General features: G+C 52.0%; 1 protein-coding gene across 1 annotated transcript; it reads left to right on the top strand.

Annotated features, from left to right (window-relative positions):
- The first annotated feature begins 14,335 nt into the window (after window positions 1-14,335).
- ZMYND19 (zinc finger MYND-type containing 19) lies at window positions 14,336-20,927 on the top strand. The gene is made up of 6 exons (XM_004479987.5): window positions 14,336-14,522; window positions 15,894-15,953; window positions 16,850-16,956; window positions 17,525-17,665; window positions 19,968-20,148; window positions 20,297-20,927. Exons 1-6 carry the CDS (start codon window positions 14,472-14,474, stop codon window positions 20,438-20,440), a joined length of 684 nt encoding a protein of 227 aa, XP_004480044.1. The 5' UTR covers window positions 14,336-14,471; the 3' UTR covers window positions 20,441-20,927.
- Window positions 20,928-21,667: the final 740 nt, after the last annotated feature.

Here is a 21,667-nt window from a genome sequence, read left to right as displayed (position 1 = left end):
ATCTGCCCCTTCCCCTTTTCATTATTTTCTCAGATTATGTCTTTATGCAATGTATGCTCATTAACACAGATTTAAAGTGTTAGTTTACACATTTGCTTGTGAAATCATATAAGAAGGAAAAAGCAGTTACAACCCAAAAGTACAGTAATACAGGGTTCTATGTTCACCATGTAGTTTGCTTTACCAGTGCTCTGTATTTCCTTTTACGGCTTTGAGTTCCTGTCCAGCGTCCTTTTAGTCTTCTTTTAGGGCAGGTCTTCTGCTAATAAACTCTTTCAGCTTTTTGTATTTTTAAATGTCAATTTCGCCTTCATTTGTTCCCATTTTTTAAAAATTTAGTGAAATATATCACTCAAACATACATAAGCAAAAATTGTATAGTAATAGTTGTGAACTTACAAAACAAACACACATAACGTCACACAGGACTCTCATGCCTCACCCAACCACCACCACCTTCCACTGTCGTCAAACACTTTTATGAATGATGAAAAAGCATCCTCAAAATATTACAACTAACCAAAGTATCAAAATATCACTACTAGCCAAAGTACATTTGGTGTATTTTCCCCCAACTCACAATATTATGTTATTTATATATGAACATACATAAACAATAATGTATAGTAAAAGTTCTGAACTTACAAAGCAAACATGTATAACATCATACAGGGGTCCCATACATCAACTCACTGCCAACACCTTGCATTGTTGTGAGACATTTGTTACAAATTTAAAAAGAATATTGCCAAAATCATACTACTAATTATTAGAGGTTTGCAATAATTAGTAAGCTATAGCTCAGTTCCCCCTGATATGTATTGAGGGCATTTCCCCAAAGAGTGAACAAAGAAACCACATAGAGATGGGAATAAAGGGAGATAAAGACCTTTACTTCCTGCATATCAAAGGAGATAAAAGCGTTTCCTCCCTGCATATCAAAGAAATTCTGCTCTTCCAGCATTCTAAGAAAACCTAACTCCCTAACCCACTACGCTCTAGCCAGACAAGAGAAAGTTTTCACCTCTGGGCTTCCTATTGGCCCCTGCCCCTCACTCGGACCCTCAACCCCTCCCATTATCATTTCCCTGCCTAGGAAAGTTCTGTGTAAGTCTAAAGCACCTCCCCCTCCCAGGAGTGGCTGAAGTCTCTCTTCAGACCCCCAGCATGCTGGTGGGGGGACTGAAGTCTGTTCTTCAGACCCCCTCCATTGGGAGAGCTTCTCAATAAATTCTCTGCCTGCGGTCATATCAGTCTCCATGTCCCAGTGAGTGCCATTTTTCTCCAACACTAACTATAGCCCATATCTTACATTTGTTGTATTTTTCCCCCAGCCCACCCATTATTATTTTTTAAAATATATTTTTATTACAGAAGTTGTGAATTTATAAAACAATCATGCAAATGTGCAGAATTTCCATACAACACCTCTATCAAAGCACCACACTGTGGTGGAACATTTGTTACAGATTATGAGATAATATCATCAGACTATTACCACTAACCATGGTCCATAGTGTACATTTGGCACACTTTTCCCATGCTCCCCCATTATTGACACACTACATCTTTGGCATAGATGCATGAATATTACAGTATTGCTGTTAACCATAGTCCAGAGGTCACGCCAATTGTATTTTTCCCATGCTTCTCCACATTCCCACCACCCCACAATAGTGACATACATCTGCTCTAGGTCACAAAGGACACTCTTGCATCTGTACCATCGACCACAAATATCACCCACCTCTGGGTTCACTGCTATTCAGTCCCTAGATTATTCTCTAGCTTTCTTTCAATTGACATTTACATTCCTAGACTACCCCTTCCAGCCACACTCCCATTTATAAACCAGCTGTTATTTACTATGTGTTACCATCAACTTTATACACACTTACTGTAAATTTAATTAAAACTTCTATATATATCAAACATCAATAGTCCATCTCAGTTCATCTCTCATCTCCTTTAAGAATCCACCACATACCACCTGGTCTTAAAGATGTTTTCCTACATTTTCTTATAGAAGCTTTTTGGTGCTTGTTTTTATATTTAGGCTTTTGATCCATTTTGAGTTAATTTTTGTATAAGATGTGAGATAGGGGTCCTCTTTCTTTATTTTGGCTATGGATATCCAGTTGCCAGCACCATTTGTTGAACGGACTGTTCTGCCCAAGCTCAGTGGGTTTGACAGGCTGGTCAAAAATCACCTGACTGGGATGTGTGGGTCTGTTTATGAACCATCAGTTAGGTTCTATTTGTCTACATGTCTCTCTTTACACCAGTGTCATGTTGTTTTTACCAATGTAGTTAGGTAAAATGATTTAAAGTCAAGAAATGAGAGACCTCCAGCTTCACTTTTCCTTTTTAAGATGTTTCTGGCTATTCAGGACCCCTTCCCTTCCAAATAAATTTGATAATTGTGTTTTCATTTAAAAAATGCTAGTGGAATTTTTGTCAGGATTACATTAAATCTGTATATCAATTTGGGTAGAATTGACATCTTAATGATGTTTAGGCTTCCAATATGTAAGCATGGAATGTTCTTCCAACTATTTAGACCTTTTTCGACTTCTTTTAACAATGAGTTGTAGTTTTCTGAATACAAGTGCCTTACATCATTGGTTAAGTTTATTCTTGAATATTTGACTTTTATTTGTCATATTTTATTTTCACCACTCTTTTGACACTTTGACTTTTTCAAAATACTCTTCATTTCTAGACTCTCTTCCCGGTCTCTCTCTCCTATCTTTTCTTTTCAGGCTCTAGCACACCATTTAGTATTTTCTGCAAAGCAGGTCTCTTGGTTACAAACTCTCAGTTTCTGTTTATCTGTGAATACTCTAAACTCACCCTCATTTTTGAAAGACAATCTTGCTGGATATAAGATCCTTGGCTGGGAGTTTTTGTCTTGTAGTCTCTTAAATATATCATACCACTGTCTTCTTGCCTACATGGTTTCTGGTAAGAAATTAGTACTTAATCTTATTGGGTATCCCTTATATGTTATGCATAGCTTTTCTCTTGCTGGTCTCAGAATTCTGTCTTTGGCATTTGACATTCTAATTAGTATGTGTCTCAGAGTTGGTCTATTCAGATTTTTTTGGGGATGGGAGTACATTGTGCTTCTTGGGCATGAATATCTATGTCCTTTCCAATGGGGTTGAAAAATTTTCTGTCATTATTTCTTCAAATATTCCTTCTGCCCCTTTTCCCCTTCTCTTTCTGGGACACCCATAACACGTATGTTTGCGTGTCTCTTGCTGTTGCTTAGTTCCCCGAGAACTTGTTCGATTTTTTCCATTTTTTTCTTCATCTGCTCTTTTGTATGTTAACTTTCAGAGGCCATTTCTTCAAGCTCACCAATCCTTTCTTCTGCCTTCTCAAATTTGCTATTAAATGATTCCAGTGTATTTTTAATTTCATTTATTGCACCTTTCATTCCCATAAGATCTGCTTCTTTTCTATGTATGCTTTCAAATTCTTCTTTGTGCTCATCCAATGTCTTCTTTTTTTTTCTTTTAAGATTTATTTCTCTCCCCTTCCCCGCTGCCCCAGTTGTCTGTTCTCTGTGTCTATTCGCTGCATGTTCTTCTTTGTCTGCTTCTGTTGTTGTCAGTGGAACGGGAATCTGTGTTTCTTTTTTTGTTGCATCATCTTGTTGTGTCAGCTCTCCGTGTGTGGTGCACCATTCTTGGGCTGGCTGCACTTTCTTTTGCACTGGGCGGCTCTCTTTATGGGGCGCACTCCTTGTGCGTGGGGCTCCCCTATGCAGGGACACCCCCGCATGGCAGGGCACTCCTTGCGCCCATCAGCACTGCGCGTGGGCCAGCTCCACAAGGGTCAAGGAGGCCCAGGGTTTGAACTGCGGACCTCCCATGTGGTAGACGGACGTCCTAACCGCTGGGGCAGTCTGCTTCCCCCAATATCTTCTTAATATCCTTATCTCTTTAGCCATCTCATTGAATTTATTAAGGACATTTATTTGAACATTTATGATTAGTTGTCTCAACTCCTTTATTGTCATCTGGAGGCTTATCTTGTTGCTTTAACTGAGTTGTATCTTCCTGTTTCTCAGTGTGGATTATAATTTTTTGCTGGTGCCCTGGCTTACTAGAGTATTTATTCTGGGTGCAATTATTCTCTTTAGTTTAGGCTTTCTTGCTCTTTCTCCCTTGCTGGTTGTGTAGGAGCTGAGGATTTTCTTGGTGTTATAAGCCGTAGCAGCTTAAGCTGCCCTCATTGCCCCAGGGACTGATGAAGCTTCTCCCAACTTTCTCCTTTGCCAGGGGTAGGGACAGAGTCACAGCTGGATGGAATAGTCCAAGTCATGCAGGTCAGACTGTAGTTGCCCAGAGAGACTGATGAGGTTTTGTGCCCCTTTCTCCCCTCCCTGGGGCGGGGATGGAGCTGCAGATGTCGGCAGCTGTCTATGCAGTACGGGTCTAAGATGACTGCAGCTGTCCTGGTAGACTTCTGACTATTCAGTCTGTGCCAGCTGAATGTACCTGCCGTTACCTGGAGAGCCTGGTGCTTCCTCCCTGCCAGAGGTGGGGCTGAAGCCTAGGCTAGGGCTGCAGGTCCATCTGGGTGAAAGAAGCCAGTCCCGACCAGCACTGTGATTTTCAACCAGCCCAGCTTCTCCTCACACTGGAGGTGGAGTCAAAATGGCAGCTACCAGCCTCTTTCCGACTTGGACAGGCTCAAACTTTAGCTGTTCTTAGGGTTATACTTCAGCCCACTGAATTTACTAATCAGCAGCTGAAGTTGGGGGCCAACCGTCGCTTTTTTGGGAAGTGGAGCTTCCAATTCCAGCCACAGAACAGCTCCTGAGGCGGCTTGTGCCTCCAGTGGAGGACGGGCACCAGCCTCTGGGGTATGGAGCGCTCCACTTACAAGTCTTCTCTGCACATGGGCAGGCTCTTCCTTCCGTTCTTTCAAAGATATTGCAGGATGCTCTTCTGGTCTTCTGGAGTCCCCTAATAGGTGCTTTAGAGAGCTCTGTGATTCTTAACTGCCCGATAGGACGAGCTAACTCTAGGAGCTCCTTACTCTGGCCCCAACTTGCTGGTTGTCTCTCCTTCATTTAATTTTGCTGGATATAGAATTCCTGGGTGATGCTTGTTTTTACTTAAGGGCTTTAGCTGTGGTATCGCACTGTCTTCTCTTTTTTTTTTTACCCCCCCCCCCCATTGCTTATTGCATGCTGTCTGCTCTGTGTCCATTTGCTGTGCATTCTTCTGTGTCTCTATTTTTATTTATCCCCCCCCCCTTGTGGCTCACTTGCTGTCTGTTCTCTGTGTCCATTCACTGCGTGCTCTCCTGTGTTCTTGCTTGTCTCCCTCTCTCTTGTGTCACCTTGCTGAGTCGGCTCTCTGCAGCACTTGCAAGCTGGGCGGCTCTAGCCCCACAGTGTGCGGGCGAGCCTGCCTTCACAAGGAGGCTCCAGGATGCGAACCCAGGACCTCCCATGTGGTAGACGGGAGCTCATCTGACTGAGCTACAGCCGCTTCACCACTGTCTTCTGATCTCCATGATTTCAGATGAGAAATCTCCTGTTAGTTTCATTCGGGAGCCCTTCTCCCTTGCTGCTTGCAAAACCCTCTTTCCTTCTGGATTTAGACAATTTCCCTATAATGTGTGCGGGCCTAGACGTCTTAGTCTGTCCTGCTTGGAATCCACTGAGCTTTCTGGATGTGTATGTCTTCCATCAGATTTGGGAAAATTTCTGTCATTATTTTTTCAGATGCTTTTTCTGTGCCTTTTTCTCTTGACCTTCTGGGACTCTACTGATGTGAATGTTGGTACTTTTGATGGTGTCCCTCAGGCTCTTATAATTTTTATTATTTTTTCTTTCTGTTCCTCACACTGGATACTTTCAATTGTCTTGTCTTCATGGTTGCTGTGCTGTTGAATCCCTCCAGTGAGTTTTTCATTTCAATTTTTGTATTCCTCATGCAAAATTTCTGATTTGTTTGAATAATTTGTTTATTGGGAAGCAGACGTGGCTTAACTGATAGAGCATCCATCTACCATATGGAGGGTCCAGGGTTTGATCCCCAGGGCCTCCTGACCCATGTGGAGCTGGCCCATGTGCAGTGCTGCTGTGCACAAGGAGTGCCATGCCACGCAGGGGTGCCCCAGTGTAGGGTGCCCCACGCGCAAGAAGTATACCCTGCAAAGAGAGCTGCCCCACATGATAAAAGCGCAGCCCGCCCAGGAGTGGCACCTCACACACAGAGAACTAACACAGCAAGATGACGCAACAAAAAAGAGATGCAGTTTCCCAGTGCTGCCAGATAATGCAAGTGGACACAGAAGAACACACAGCGAATGGACACAGAGAGTAGACAATGGAGGGGAAGGGGAGAAAAATTAATTTAAAAATAATAATAATTTCTTTATTTTGTTCAATGTTTAGCTCATTGAACACAGTTAAAACAGCTGATTTAAACTCCCTAAGATTTCCAATATATGAGCTTCCTCAGAGATGGCTTCTGTTCAAAATTTTTTTTTTGTCCTGAGGATGAGCCATGCTTTTTTGTTACTTTGTGCATTAAAAAAAATTTTTTTGAACACTGGACACACTATTATGTTATTGTAACTCTGGAAAGCTAATTCTTCAACTCCTCTGGGATTTCTGGGTTTTTGTTGTTGCTGTTGTTGTTGTTTTCTTGTCAGCTCTAGTCATCGGTTTGTGAATTTTCCAAATTACTTTTTATCTCAAATGGGGGAAAGAAAAGAAAAATAATGTACTGCCCCATGACTCATCTGTTACTTCTCTCTGTGCAGGTGTGGACGATGGTCTGTCTGTGCCAGCCCTCCCGCGATCCAGAGCCGCAGTCACCAATCAGGCCACACGCCGCTCCCCGTCCTCCGAAGTCAACGTGCTTATTGCCCACTGTGGCCGTTGGACATTAGTTACGAGTCCAAAAAGAGAGGTAGATTATGTTTGTAAACTGGTCTGTTCCTCTGGGTGTGATGCCCTTTGATTGTATTAAATTCAAAGGTTTTGTGTTTACTTGATTATGTTAAGATTAGGGATTTGATTCTACCACATCATTAGGGCATGCAGGGTTGAGTTCCCACCCCCTTGGGGGGCTATATAAATGGGCACTCAATGAAGGAGACAGGAAAAGATACACAGGAATAGACAGAGCTCCATAGACATGGCAGAGGAGAGAACTTGATCCTGGGGCCCTGGAGAGAGATGAGCCATTCGCCTATAGTTTGCAACTGAGGAGACCAGAGCCCTGAGCAGCTAAGAAGGCCCAGAAAGAAACAAGCCCTCCAGCCTACAGCTGAGACCAGAAGAAGCTGGACCATGGAGCCTTAAGAGGGAAGAGGAAGGCTGAGCCCTCACACACAGGCCTGCCATCTTGTTCTAACATGTGGCAACAGACTTTGGTGAGGAAGTCCCTCTTATGGTACCTTGAGTTGGACTGTTTAGGGCCTTGTAAACAGCACTCCTTTGCTGACTAATACACCAAGTGAAGGCAGTGTGTGTGCAAGAGGAAAGAATCAATTATGTCAAATGCTGCTGATAGGTCCTGTGAGCTGAGCACTGAGATTTAATCAGTGGATTTAGTTATATGAGGGTCACTGGTTACCTTGGTAAGTATACTTTTGATCAAGTGGTGGGCAGATCACTCCAAATGCTTGAGTTAAGAGGGACTGATAGGAGAGGAAGGACTGGGGGAGGTGGCAAAGCAGGAAGCTCCAGGAATTAGTTTTCTCCACTCAAACAGTTAATGAACAGCCCGTAACTACCTGAATCAACTCTTTTGGAACTCTAGTGTACTGAAACACTTGCAGCATCCAGGCAAGAGCTAGATGAAAATGCAGATAAATTTTTATAAATAAGAATGAATTTCAACTTCTATGAAGAGGTTAACAGTCCCTATTTCTCAACCACATGGCAGGCAGCAGTGGGGACTACAGCCTCTGTTACTGCTTCATCTGGCTTGTACCAGGGTGGCCAAAGGGTGCTGATGCAAAGTACCAGAAATCTGTTGGCTTTTATAAAGGGTATTTATTTGGAGTAGGAGCTTGCAGTTTCCAGGCCATAAAGCATAAGTTACTTCCCTCACCAAAGTCTTTAGTTACATCTTGGAGCAAGATGGCTGCCGACGTCTGCCAGGGCTCAGGCTTCCTGGGCTCCTCTGGGCTCAGCTCCTCTGTTTCCTCCACAAGGTCAGCTGTAGACTATGAGGCTCTCTAGGCTTTGCCTCTCTCCACAAGGCCAGCTGGAGACTATCAGGCAAGAGGCTCTGTCTCTCTCCCTGGGGTTTCTGCCATGTCTAAGGAGCCGTCTCTATTCCTCTGTGTTCTTCTCCTGGCTCAGGTCCTCTCTTCCTGGGGCTGGCTTCTCTTTCCTCTGTGTGACTTCCTGGGGCTCCAGCTCAAGACTCCAGCATCAAACTCCAACATGAAAAGCCTTCCAGCATCAAAAAGCTCCAACTCTGTCCTTTGCCATGCCTTTTATCTGTGCGTCCCCACCCACCAAGGGGTGGGGACTCAACACCCTACTGACCCAGCACAATCAAAGTCCTAATCATAATTTAATCATGCCAAGTACAGACCAGTTTACAAACATAATCCAGTATCTATTTTTGGAATTCATAGCCACCAAACTCCTACACTTGGCTTCCCAGACATGGCTCTTGGCTCTCCCTCTTCCTTATTGCTTCATTCTCTTTACTGCTTCCTTCTCTGTCTAACCCGTCTACCACTTAATGTGGGAATACCCAGGCCTCAGTCCTTTGACCTCTTTTCCCTCATGGTGACCCCGTCCAGTTTTACATCTTTAAATACAATAAATATAGCAATGATTCCCAAATTTATATTGTCTGGACATCTCCCCTGAACTCTATACTCAAAATATTTAACTTCCCTCTCAACATCTCCAGATAATGCCTAACAGAATTTTTTCTTAAAAGATTTATTTTATCTATTTCTCTCCCCTTCCTCCCTGTTGTTTGCTCTCTGTGTCCAATCGCTGTGTGTTCTTCTGTGTCTGCTTGCATTCTTGTCAGGTGGCACGGGGAATCTGTGTTTCCTTTTGTTGTGTCATCTTGCTGTGTCAGCTTTCCATGTATGCGGTGCCACTCCTGGGCGGGCTGCACTTTTTTTGCGCAGGGTGGCTCTCCTTTCGGGGTGCGCTCCTTGCACGTGGGGCTCCCCTACATGGGGGGCACCCCTGCATGGCACGGCACTGCTTGTGCTTGGCAGCACTGCACATGGACCAGCTCACCACTCAGGCCAGGAGGCCCTGGGGATCGAACCCTGGAACCTTCCATATGGTGGGCAGATGCTCTGTCAGCTGAGCCATACCCGCTTCCCCCTAATAGAACTTATAGTATGAAGAATGAGCAAGAAATACTTCATTTTGGAAGCCACTGAGAATTTGGGATTGTTTTTTACTGCAGCAGAAATAGGTCTGCCCTGCCTGATACAGACCACTGCCACCACATGGGTCCAAACATGATCTCTTGCAGTCATTTCCTAAACAGTCTTCCTGCTTCTTCTCTCGCCCTCCTGCAAACTATATTCTCAGCACAGTCAGAGCAAGCCTGTTCAAAGTTATTCATCTGCTCAGACTCTCCAACAGCTCCACGCCTGTGTAAGGTCTACATGACCTCTCCTCTTCCTCTTCTGCCCTTCCCCCGATGCTCTCGCCCTCAGTCACTCCAGCTGAGTTGCATTGGCCATTGGGTTTTCAAATGTGCCAGGTATGTCCACAGTTCAGGGTGGGTTCCCTCTGCCAGAAATTTCTTTCCCTGTATTTCCACACTGCTTTCTTCACCATTGGTTCAAAAATTGTTTTTCTTTTTCTTTTTTAAAAGATTTATTTTTTATTCCTCTCCCCTTCCCGCCCCCCCGCCCCCCGCCCCGGTTGTCTGCTCTCTGTGTCCATTGCCTGTGTATTCTTCTGTGTCCGTTTGCATTCTTGTCAGGCGGCACTGGGAATCCGTGTCTCTTTTTTGTTGTTGTTGCGTCATCTTGCTGTGTCAGTTCTCTGTGTGAGTGGCGCCATTCCTGGATGGGCTGTGCTTCTTTTTTTGTGTGTGGGGTGGCTCTCCTTGCATGTGGGGCACCCCTATGTTGGGGGCACCCCTGCATGGCAGGGCACTCCTTGCGCACAGCAGCACTGTGTGTGGGCCAGCTCACCACATGGGCCAGGAGGCCTTGGGTACTGAACCTTGGACCTCAGTTGAGCCAAGTCCACTTTCTTTTTTTTTTTTTTAAATTTTATTTATTTCTCTCCCCTTTCCCCCTGCCCCAATTGTCTGTTCTCTGTGTCTGTTTGCTGCATGTTCTTCTTTGTCTGCTTCTGTTGTTGTCAGCGGCACGGGAATCTGTTTCTCTTTGTTGTATCATCCTGCTGTGTCAGCTGTGTGTTCAGTGCCATTCCTGGGCAGGCTGCACTTTCTTTCGCCCTAGGCAGTTCTCCTTACGGGGCGCACTCCTTGTGTGTGGGGCTCCCCTATGCGGGGACACCCCTGCGTGGCAGGGCACTCCTTGTGCGCATCAGCACTGCGCATGGGCCAGCTCCACACAGGTCAAGGAGGCCCAGGGTTTGAACCGCTGACCTCCCATGTGGTAGACGGATGCCCTAACCATTGCGCCAAGCCTGCTTCCCCAAGTCCACTTTCTTGATGAGGCCTACTTTGGCCACATTCTTACAAAAGAATCCCTAACCTCCCTTATGCCATCTACTTGCTTTCCCCATAGCACTCATCACTTTCTAACATAGGTGTGACAGAGCCCAAAAATAAACTACTACTCCATTCCGGTGGGCGTGAGACCCTTTGGACTGAACCGTGGCAGTGTGGCGTCACTCAGGCTGAGTCTCTGCCCTCTAGCCGGGTCTGATAAAAACGGAGACACAGAGAGAGACCCTCAGGAAGAGGGAGCTGTGCATGTGACTCTGCCATGTGAGAGAAGGGACTCCAGTTGTGCTCACAGCTGAGCTGCAAGGAGAGAAGCCCCCAAGAAGGTCGAAGCACTGAGGTCCAGGGAGAGATGCGCCCTACGCCTGGTTGCTGGCAGCTGAGCTCGGGAAGAAAGCAGAGCAGCTGAGCCTGGGAGGAGGCCCAGAAAGAGACCAATTCTATGCCTGGGGGCCCACAGCTGAGCCCCAGGGGACAGCAGATTCTGGAGGGGACAACAGAGGCCTCAGCAGAGATGAGCAGCATCTTCCTTCACCACATGGCCGGACAACAGGATCAATAGCAGCTCATTTTGGTGAGGAAGCACCTCTGATGGTACCTCGGATAGTTCATGGCCTCAGAACTGAAAGCTCTTACCCCCCATTTTTTAACAGCCAATCAATTTCTGATACTTTGTATCAGCAGCCCTCTGGCAAACCAAAACAATACCATTAAGCTTAGTTATGTGTATTTTCTGCCTCCCTCAGTGGGACCTGAACTGGTTTTTGTTTTGTTCACCATTGTATCCTCCAGGGTCTAGAATAACATAGTGGATGTGCAACTGAGCAAATGCTGCAATGACCAGTGGATTTGGAAGTACAGAGGTGATGGGACCTCAACAAGAGTAGTTTAGTGAGTGGTACGATAGTCAGAATGGTCCTCAGAGTTGTCACTCACCCTGGGAACTTGTTAATATGTCAAATTACATGGCAAATGGGACTTTGCAGATGTAGTTAAGGCTACTGTTTTAATTTCCTAGACTGCTTCAAGCAAATATCATGAAATAGTTTGGCTTAAACGGGAATTTATTCGCTTTCAGTTGGAGACTATGAAAATGTCCAAATCCAGGCATCACCAAGGCAATGCTTTCTTCCCAAAGACCGGCTGCTGGTGATCCTGGGCTCCTTTGCCACTGGGCAAGGGACATGGTGGCATCTGCTGGTCTCTCCCATCTCTTCTGGGTTTCACTGATTTCAGCTTCTTGCTTCCCTAGCTTTCTCTGTTTATTTCACTTATAAAGGACCCAGGTAAGAGGATGAAGACCCATCCTGAATGAGATGGACACCCCTAACTGAAATAGCCTCATCAAAAGTCCTACTTACAATGGGTTCCCACTCACAGGAATGAATTAGATTTTCCTGGGGTGCATCCAGCCTCAAAGTACCACAGCTCATCAGTGGCTTTGAAATATGATGATTATTGGGTGGGCCCAATCTGATCACTTGAACACTTAAAAGCAGAGATCTTTCTCTGATCGAAGTCAAGATGAGGCAGAAGGGGAGGTCAGAGAGATTCAAAGCCTGAGGACTTGACTTGCCATTGCCGGCTTTGAAGGTAGAGCGGTCACAACCGAGAAGACTCGGGGTGGCGTCTGGAAGCTGAGAATGAGCCCCAGCTGACAGCACATGACCACAGGAAGCTGAATTTTGCCAACAACCTGAATGAGCCTAGAAGTGGATTCTACTCCAGGGCCCACAGACAAGAGTCCAGAGAGGCAACAAACCCAGACAATTCTTTCAAGAAACGTTGTCGTGAAAGGAAGCAAGAAAACGAGGCCATAGCTGGGGAAAGATGTGGGGCCAGGGTTTCCTTCTGGGCTGTATGCTGATTGGGGCACCACCTCACTCCTCCTCACACACCAGGAGGTGAGCATTGCCCCTACTTGGGGGCTGAATTGAGACCTAAGAGGTGAAGTTGTTTCGCTGCTCAAAGCTGGACCCTGCCTACAGGGCCTTACCCTGGCACCTCTGCTCTTCATCCTGAAGCGCTCCTCTGGCTGCGGACCAGCAGGCTAGACGTGCTCTGGAGCAAACATCCCAGGAGCAGGACCTAGCCAGTGCCTGAATGGGAGCCCCAAGGGGATGGAGCCCATGTTGCTGCAGTAATTGGGCTGACCCCACCCCCTCTGCGGGCTGCTTTCCCTTCCTGCCTGACTTCCACTCCCCTACCATTCCTTCTTGGGTCCTCTCCCAGATAAGGTACTCGAATCCCTGTTTCAAGTCAAGCTCTGGGGAAACTCAAATCAAGGCACGACCTGCTTTCCACCATCCTACGTGAGCACTCTCCTGGACCCATCCACGACATCCACACTGCTCTGAGGTTGGTAGGACTCCTGCGCTGTGAGCAGTAAGGACCAGACCCTCTAGCTCCACCCAGGCCAGGACCCACCAGCCCCTACTATCCTCCAGGACATCCAGGGGACCAGCAATTCTCAAGGGAGCCAGAAATGGAATTTCTGGTGTCACTGACAGACACCCTTTGCACATCTTGTCTCCGCAACAGAACTCAGCAAGCCAGAAAGGAAGTTCTAGGGAGTCTCTCCTGACGCATTGCCTGGGGGTCTCCCTCCAAGTGGCGATGGACAGAGGTCGCCAGCCTGTCTCAGTCTGCTGTGCTTCTGGCCCTGACGCATGCCCACCAAGGCTCCACTCCCTGAGTGGGCTCAGCTTTCCTGCTGGGATATGTAGCCCAGTATGTTCCCTGGAATTCCTGTTTCTGGGAAGACTTGGTCACAGGACTCTTTCTGTCCCCAGCAGAAATTCTCCGTCCTCGAGCATCAGCCCAGCTCACAGTGAAGGCGCTTGAGACTCAGAACAGGTTGGCGTAGCCTGAGTATGGGCTGTCTGGGAGAAGCCCCCAGGCCGCGATGGGGGTCCTGACTTGGCCACTGCGAGCGAGAGCAGACGGGCAGGGAGACGCGGGGGCAGCTGTGTGGCCGGGCTCAGGTGAGCAGCCGCTGGGGCCCTTTCTTTCCAGGGGGACCCTCTACGCGCCTCCCAGCATGCCGGCCAAGGCTCGGGGTCACCCCGACACCTTCCTCCACCTCCCCATATCCAGGGGACCACGTGCCTCTCCGCTTCTTGGGAGGGCCACACCTCGGCCCACAGCCTCCCCTTGCCCTGAGTCCACACGGCCGCCCTAGGACCGGCCCCAAAAAGCGTCGGGCCCTCCCAGCGGAAGTCCTTCTCGGGTCTCCGGGGGGCCGGCAGCCGCCGCCTCTGCGCCTCCTTCGCGGCTGGACGGGCGGCGCGGTCACCGGAGGACGGCGGCGGGGGTGCAGGCCTGGAGCCGGCGGGGCGGCCGAGCCGCCGCCGCCGCCGCCTCCCAGAGCTTCCCGCGAATCCGATGCCCGCGCCGGGCCAGCCGCGCAGGCGCCGCCCCTCCGCCGCGTCCCTCCCCCGCGCTCGCCCAGCCCTCAGCGCGCCGGCGCGCTCGCCCGCCTCCTATTGGCGGCCGCGTGTCGGCGCGCACCGGTCGGCGCAGTGCGCGCCCTGCGATTGGCCGGCGGCCGCGGGCGGGGGTGTGTCGGCGGCGCCCCGCCCCTCGGCTCGCGGTGGTGCGCGCGGCGGCGGCGGCGGCGCGTGGCAGGTCCGGCGGGCGCGCGGCGGCGGCGGCGGCCTGAGCCCGGCCCAGCCTCGTCGCGTCCGGGGCCGGCCCGACCCCGGCCCGGATCCCGGCCAGGCGCGGCGCGGCCTCGTCCCGGCCCGGGCCCCGGTGCCTCCCGGGGGAGCGGCGCTGCGGGCGAGCGCAGGCCCGGCCATGACCGACTTCAAGTTGGGCATCGTGCGGCTCGGCCGGGTGGCCGGGAAGGTGAGCGGGCGGCGGCGGGCGGCGGGCTCCGGGCTCCGCCTGGGCCGCAGGCGCCTCGCCCGGGCTCCCGAGCGCACCTGGCTGCTGCTCCTGGCCCGGCCCGCGGGCTGGTGCGCGGCAGTTGCCGGCTCTGCCCCCAGCGATGGTCGCCGCGGGCCAGTCCCTAGCCGGGTGCGGGGACGCACGGGCCGCCCTCCGAGCGAGCGCCCTGCGCCCGGGCCCCCGTTCACCTGGCTCCGTCCAGGTGTGACTGCGAGCTGGGGCCTAGAGTGCTTTCGGGCTGCACCTGCGGCCGCAAGGGTCGGCCGGAGCACCCTTTCCGAGGCGGTGCGACCCCAATACCTGTTAAAACGGATCCGCTGTGGACTGGAGGCAGAGTTCTGGGTCTCCCGGGGAGTAGTGGCGCTCAGGGGCTCGTTTTCACGCTGCCAGGTGTTGGCCACTTTTGGCAGACCATCCGCAGGCTTCTCCGCAGCAGGGACAAGGAAGTTGGGGTCCTAGTGCCAGGGTCTCCCTTTGCTTCTCTCCCCCTCTTGGGCTTTCTTGTTCCTTCTACCTGTCCTCCACTCTCGGTGTGTTTGAGGCTGGGGCCTCTTTGGCACCTGTGAGCAGTGAGGCTTGGCTGTTTCCAGGGGCTGGCCAGGGCCACGCACCAGCCACTTGACCTTACCCTGGGTGGAAACCCCGTTCCCGCCACCAGTGGCAGAAGTTTCTTGTGGGAGAGAGGAGCAGAGGCGGAATGCAGGCAAGTGAGGGTAAACAGTTTCAGATCAGCTAGCAGTACAGACCCTCCAAGAGTTAGACGGTCATCTTTGTGGCCGTTTCTTCTCTTTCTGTAAGAGCTCCGGCAGGGGCTGTTCGGGATGTGGCTTTCTGGAGAGGGGAGCCTGGGTTCCCAGGAGACTCAGACACCTTCCAACTCAGTGACTAACTAATCTTGTCACTTAAAACTTCTTTGGAACATTTCAGGCAGACAAAAAAAGGTTAGAGAATGGTTCCTTGAACACCTGTGTACTTAGCACCCAGCCTAATTAGTAAACAGTGATTGAAACATCCTGATGTTCCTCAATCACGCTCCTGTCTACTCCAATGAAACTGCCATCCCTGCCTAGATTCAGGTGAGAGCTCAGCCTCGTTCTGTCACTGTGCATGCTGAGTCCCAGGTGGGTGGAATCTAAGCCTGACACCTGCTCCTCTGGATAGACCAAAGCCTGCCCCATGCCAAGGTGAGCGGGCCGTGGGCCTGTCAGCGAAGGGGATTTAGTTACCTCCTTCAGAGAAACTGCAGCTCCTTCTGTCCATGGCTGTGATTCCAGTGTGCTTCGTGCTGTTCCCCAATGTAACGGTTTGAAACCTCTGGTTAATTTCCAGACCAAGTATACACTGATAGATGAGCAGGACATCCCGCTGGTGGAGAGCTACTCTTTTGAGGTAAGGACAGCCTGGCCCTTTCTGGCCTGTTTTTGTTTGGATCACAAGAACCTGGGAGGGTCGTGGAGGAGTGCATCTTCCTCATGCTACCAGAGTGAGAGACCGCGTACAGAGTGTGTCGGGAGCTCCTGTGTCCAGAGCCCTGGTTTCTACCGGCCGACGTTGCCGTGGGAGCTCCCCATGGCTCTCCCTTCAGCCTCTGATGTGGTCTTTCCCCACTTCCATTCTGCTTGCTGATCTCTCTTCTTGAAAAACAAAGCAAATTTTGCCGTTTTTGTGATGAAATGTCTATGAAATCCATTAGAGGCCCTGTTTTAGCAGGACGCTGCCATGTACCCAGCCGTCTCCCCTCTGGTGCTGCCAGTCTGTTTGCCATGAGCACCTCCGCTGTCTGACCATATCACATCACCCTGCCTGCGTGAGCCTTTCCTCTCTCCTCGGGTGCCTCCTCCTCGACAGACTTCTACTTTTCAAAGCGTTCCCTCTTCATGTTTCTCTGCCATGTTTTATCTCAACCCTTGACACTTTTTACAGTAATTGTTCCATCTGGGGATTTATCTTTCTCACTAGGCTGTGAGCTTTTTTAGGGTTAGAAAAACTTGTTTCACTTTGTGTCCATGGTATTTTACAGAATTGTTGATGGGCATTTCTTGCCCAAGTGGAAGAAAGAGTAGTTGTCAGAACATGGTTTCCTGGTGCCTGTGTGGGGACTCCCATGGCCTGTGGCCCGACTGCCAGGGCAGACAGCCACCCTGGGGGGCCCCAGGGCCCCAGGGGCTGTGCTGGCTTTGGTTCCTCTAGTTTATTTGTTTCACTCGGTATTTCTAGGAGGAATTAGAAATGTTGCTGAGAATTAAGAAACTTTTTAAACACAACTTTCCCTTGTTCCATTTCAGGCCCGAATGGAAGTAGATGCAGATGGAAATGGTGCTAAAATCTTTGCTTATGCCTTTGACAAAAACCGAGGACGGGGATCAGGACGGCTGCTTCATGAGCTGCTGTGGTGGGTCTTTTCGAGCGGCTGCCTTGGCCATGCGAGTCCTGTGTGCGGAGTGGCGTGGTGGAGGGCACTGTGTGTCTCACTGGCCTCACCTTCGAGTGTTGGGCGGTTTTGGATCTTTGCTGTTAACCCCAAGGGGAATGGCTGATTTGCATATTACATTACTTAGGGGTCCTTAAGTCTTCACACACCAAGTGGACCTGCTGTGCAGCACTTGCTCCTGACACGGCCTCCTCTGGGGCTGGGAGGCCTGGCCCTCTGCTGGGCTCACACTGAGCCTTTGGTGGGATGTGGGGGAGGGCAGGTGGGGTTCTGGAATGTTGGGGACCACTTGGAGGGCCAGCTGTCTCCAGGTCACCTGCCTGGGTCCCATCCTTGGCCCTCTGCAGGGCAGCTCCTTAGTCCAGGGCCTCGTCAGGGGTCTGGTCCTCTGTCCTGTTAGGGGCCCCTTGCTTTGATGAGGAGCCAGCTGAGGTCTCGTGGCTGGTTTTCCTTCTGGCCGGACGCTCACATTTGACCAGGTGGCACTGTGAGGACGAGAGCGGCAGCCAGATGCTGTCCTGTTTCCTAGGGAGCGGCACCGGGGCGGCATCGCGCCCGGCTTCCAGGTGGTGCACCTCAACGCGGTGACCGTGGACAATCGCCTGGACAACCTGCAGCTGGTGCCGTGGGGCTGGTGGCCCAAAGCCGAGGAGACCTCCAGCAAGCAACGGTGGGTGCTCGCTGCGCGGCACGGGCCGTGGCCTCCCCGGCTCGTGACTTCAGAGCCCACGTTTCTACCTGGGGATCTTGGCTGTCTTCGCCATCCAAGCAGGAGCTGCCCGGGTCCCCCTGGCGTGCAGGCTTCTCCCTGTTGTGCTGTCACCAGTCAGCTGGCTGGGGCCGTGGCCCCTGGGGAGTGATGTGGTCTGGGTGACTCGGGCTCTGCCTGGCCTGGCCCCCACGGCCCCAGCAGCACAGCACAGCACTCCGCTCAGGGTGCTGCAGACCTCCCCCGTGGGAGGAGCCCCCGCCCACCAGGGTCCTGACCATCCCCGGGCAGTTGCCCCTGTTGCCAGGGGCACGTGCTGGTAGTACTGCGCTGCGCGTGGCGTTGGCACGTGGGTGGATTCTGTGGTCTCACTGGCCATCAGTGCCGTGGATGGAACCCTTGCAGAGCCACACCCTCGGGGCGTCCCTCGAGAATCTGAGCATGGCAGAGGCAAGACAGTGGCACTCTTCATAACTGAGTGTGGGTGTGGGGTCGACCTCAGCTCGGGGGCCAGGGCTGCAGCCCTGTGTTGTGTGTGCTGCCGGGTACTGGGCTCCGAGGGGTGGGCTCTGGGTGTGTCTCTGGACTTTCTTCTGCTCTAACATTTGAGTTTTGACCCTGAAATTCACTCACTCTGTTCTTGAGTGAAGCTGTCCTTTTGTAAGAGTTGCTGAGAGTTCTTACCGGTTTGGAGGTTGTTATCCTGGACTTTTGGTTGCAAGTTGCTGAAATTAAGCTGAGTTTGAATGAAGCGAAGACAGGGCATGCATGGGCTCTCGTAACTGAGAAACGTTGGGCACCACCTGCACCCTCTGTGCTGGCTTGGCCCGAGGAGCTGGGCGGCCAGTGGCTGCCACAGCTTGCTTTCTGCCCAGGGAGCAGCTGCAGCAGGCAGAGGGTGCCCTGCTCCCGGGGCATCTGTGGAAGTCCTGGGCGGCCCCCGGTGAGCTTGCTTTGAATCCCTGTTGTAGCCCTAGAGCTGAGAGTGGGGAAGGATCTTTCCCCCATGGAACTGAGGGTGGGGGCTGCTCCACAGGCAGAGTCAGCCCACAGCGTCAGCCCCTTGGTTGTCCGTGCTGGTGCGTGCCGTGCTCCTTTGCCAGGCGCCTCGCACGCTTGGTCTGTCCGAGGACCTTGGCTGTGCACACTTGATTTGGGCAGGCCCACTTGGCTGAGTGCTCCCTGTAATCACTGGGTACTCCCTGGGGCAAAAAGGGAGAAGGTGCCTGGGGCTGCCTTGTCCCTACCTGCTCTCCCCCATAGCCACCCAGGAGGCCCAGGGCACTCTTGCAGGCCACTTGCTGCTGGTGGAGGTTTAAGCCTCAGTAGGTGACCCATCCCCTTGTCCTGGGTTGGCTCCCCTGGCCAGTAGCCGGTGAGAGAGCCGGCCTGAGTGTGGGTCTAGCATCCAGAGCTGGCCTGGGGTCACTCCTGGGCTGACTCTTGGTGATGGGATCACCGTGTCTCTCTCAGGCAAGGAGTCCTGGGTCCTGGGCTGCTTCCTGCTCAGCCTTTCCCTGCCCTGCGCAGCCACAGGCAAAAGACCCCTTGACTAGGCACGCTTGCCTCCCTTCCGCCCTCGAGAGCTGGCTGGGTCTGAGATGTGTCTGCCTCTAGGACCTTGCAAAGAGCAGCTGAGGCACGCGCATGCCTTGTGTGTGCAGTCCCCTAAAAGCCAGTGCCCAGTGGACAAGCGGACTGGTCTCGGGCTGGTCTAACTGCCCCTTTGCTCTCAGGCACTGGAGGGGGTTTTGAAATCCAGGTGGGGGTTGCTCACTGGGCAGCCAGTGTTCTTAGCAGCAAGAGCTGGTGCGTTCAAGCACTTTTAGGAAGGACTGAGGACCGCTCCCAAGAGGAGGGGAAGGGAGGCTGACCGGCCAGGAGCAGGGGGTGGCTCCTTAAGCGACCCCTGAGGGGGCAGGCGAGGCTGGCTGGCCTTGGACGGCTCTCAGGTGCCCGAGGACAGGCCTGGCAGGACCCCTCAACACAGGCATGCTCTCCTTCCCTGTACTGGCAGACATGTGTCGTGCCTGTTACGTGCCTGTCGGTGGACGAGGCTGTCCCTGCTCTTAGGTTTTGCTGGGAATGCACAGTAAACTTAGTATTTCACCTCATACGATTTCACCCCATATGGTGATAGGAGGATGAGGTAGGGTTGTGCCTAAGAAAAATTAAGTTGCCACATCAGAAAGTATGGCGGGGGGCATCTGAGCAGAGAAAACAGTGTGCAGGTTGCTGAGTGCAGTGTCTACTTCTCTCGAAGGGAGCAAAGCTTGTACTGGCTTGCGATCCAGCAGCTCCCCACGGACCCCCTGGAGGAGCAGTTCCCTGTCCTGAACGTGGCGCGGTACTACAACGCCAACGGGGACGTGGTGGAGGAGGAGGAGGGCTCCTGCACCTACTACGAGTGTCGCTACCCGCCCTGCACGGCGATGGAGAAGCAGGTAGGTGCTCCGCCGCACCCCGGCGGCTGCCCTGGGGTGTGCTCTCCTCCCATCAGTCTTTGTGTTGAGGCGGAGGCTCTCAGACGTGGAGGCCCGTTGGCCACTCCCGGGCACAGCCCTGAAGCACGGGTATTGTGTGTCCTTCCAGCTCCGTGAGTTCAACATCTGCGGGCGCTGCCAGGTGGCCCGGTACTGCGGCTCCCAGTGCCAGCAGAAGGACTGGCCTGCCCACAAGAAGCACTGCCGTGAAAAGAAGCGCCCCTTCCAGCACGAGCTCGAGCCGGAGCGATGACGCAGCAGCTAGGCCCCGCTGCTGGCTCCGGGCTCTTCCTCGGCACCGCGGAGGCAGACGGGGGCTTGAACCTGGAGGCGTGGAGGGTGCCCATGATGCTTGCACAGCAGCACCACAGGGACTGGCCACGTCCTGGCGTTCTCGCGGCCACAGTGCTTCTCTTCCAGGGACACAGCTGGGGAGGCTCCTGCCAGGACGTTTCTCATTATTTATATGTTAATATGTTTGTAAACTCATGTACAGTTTTTTTGGGGGGAGGTGGTGGGAGGGTTAGAAGATACAAATAGAATCATTTGCTGTAATCCTCAAATGCTCACCTGTCAGGCCATGTGTCTGAAAACGGTCGTGGAGTGAGAGCTTTCTCCCTGGGCGCAGAGCGGCAGCGAGGCGGGGTGCTAGCCTTGGCGCTGGGTTTGGCCCCAGCTCCTGGGGTGTGGTCTGCATGGAAGTCGTCTTTCCAAAGGCAAAGTAAAGGGGTGGAATCGTGTGGTGTCTCGCCCTTCTCTGCTCTCCTCTTCCACCACGTGCCTCCAGGGCTTCTGGCTGAGTCCACCTGGGTTTCCACTGGGGTGGACTGGCCTTCACTGCTCACCTGCCAGGGCTGGGTACCCCATGTGGCCTTGAGGAGGGAGCAGGGTGTACCCAGATCTTTGGTCACAAAGGCACCTTGAGTGAGTCTGTAATGGAGGGAAATGATCTAAATGCCAGCCGGTGGTGGGCACTGTGTGGCCTGGAGCATGGTGGGAGAAATTCTGCCCAGAAGAACTTGGCAGGGCTGCCTGCAGGGAGCAGGGCCTTGTTTCTGCACTGGAGCTGGAGGGGAGGGTGTCGGCAGCTGCTTCTCCTCCAGGTGATGCAGGTGGCAAGTGGGAGCCCAAGTGGTTGTCCCTTCCCACTGCAGGGACTTGGGACCCGCCTGGCCAGAGCTGTGGCTGCCCCTGCCTCCCCGGGGTACCGACTCAGGTCTCGGTCAACCACCCTGAGGCCGCTCCTCCAGAACATAGCCTGGCTGGCCGGATTGCCCTCTCCCTTGCACACCCCATGCCGGGTGGGCCTGTGCTCCCGCCATGTGCCTCCTGCACTGGCTGCTTCTCACAGCTCTTGCTGCATTCCAGGATGTTCTTTCTTCCCCTGGCTGGGACAGCTTCCATTAGCTTTGTTTGCAGTCCTCCGGGGCCTCCTGGGAAAACAATGGGAGGGTAGGGGAGCAGGGAGCAGGGGGCCTGG

This window comes from Dasypus novemcinctus, chromosome 8 (genome assembly GCF_030445035.2).
Source record: "Dasypus novemcinctus isolate mDasNov1 chromosome 8, mDasNov1.1.hap2, whole genome shotgun sequence".
Classification (NCBI taxonomy): domain Eukaryota; kingdom Metazoa; phylum Chordata; class Mammalia; order Cingulata; family Dasypodidae; genus Dasypus; species Dasypus novemcinctus.
This window is presented reverse-complemented; position numbering and strand designations above follow the sequence as displayed.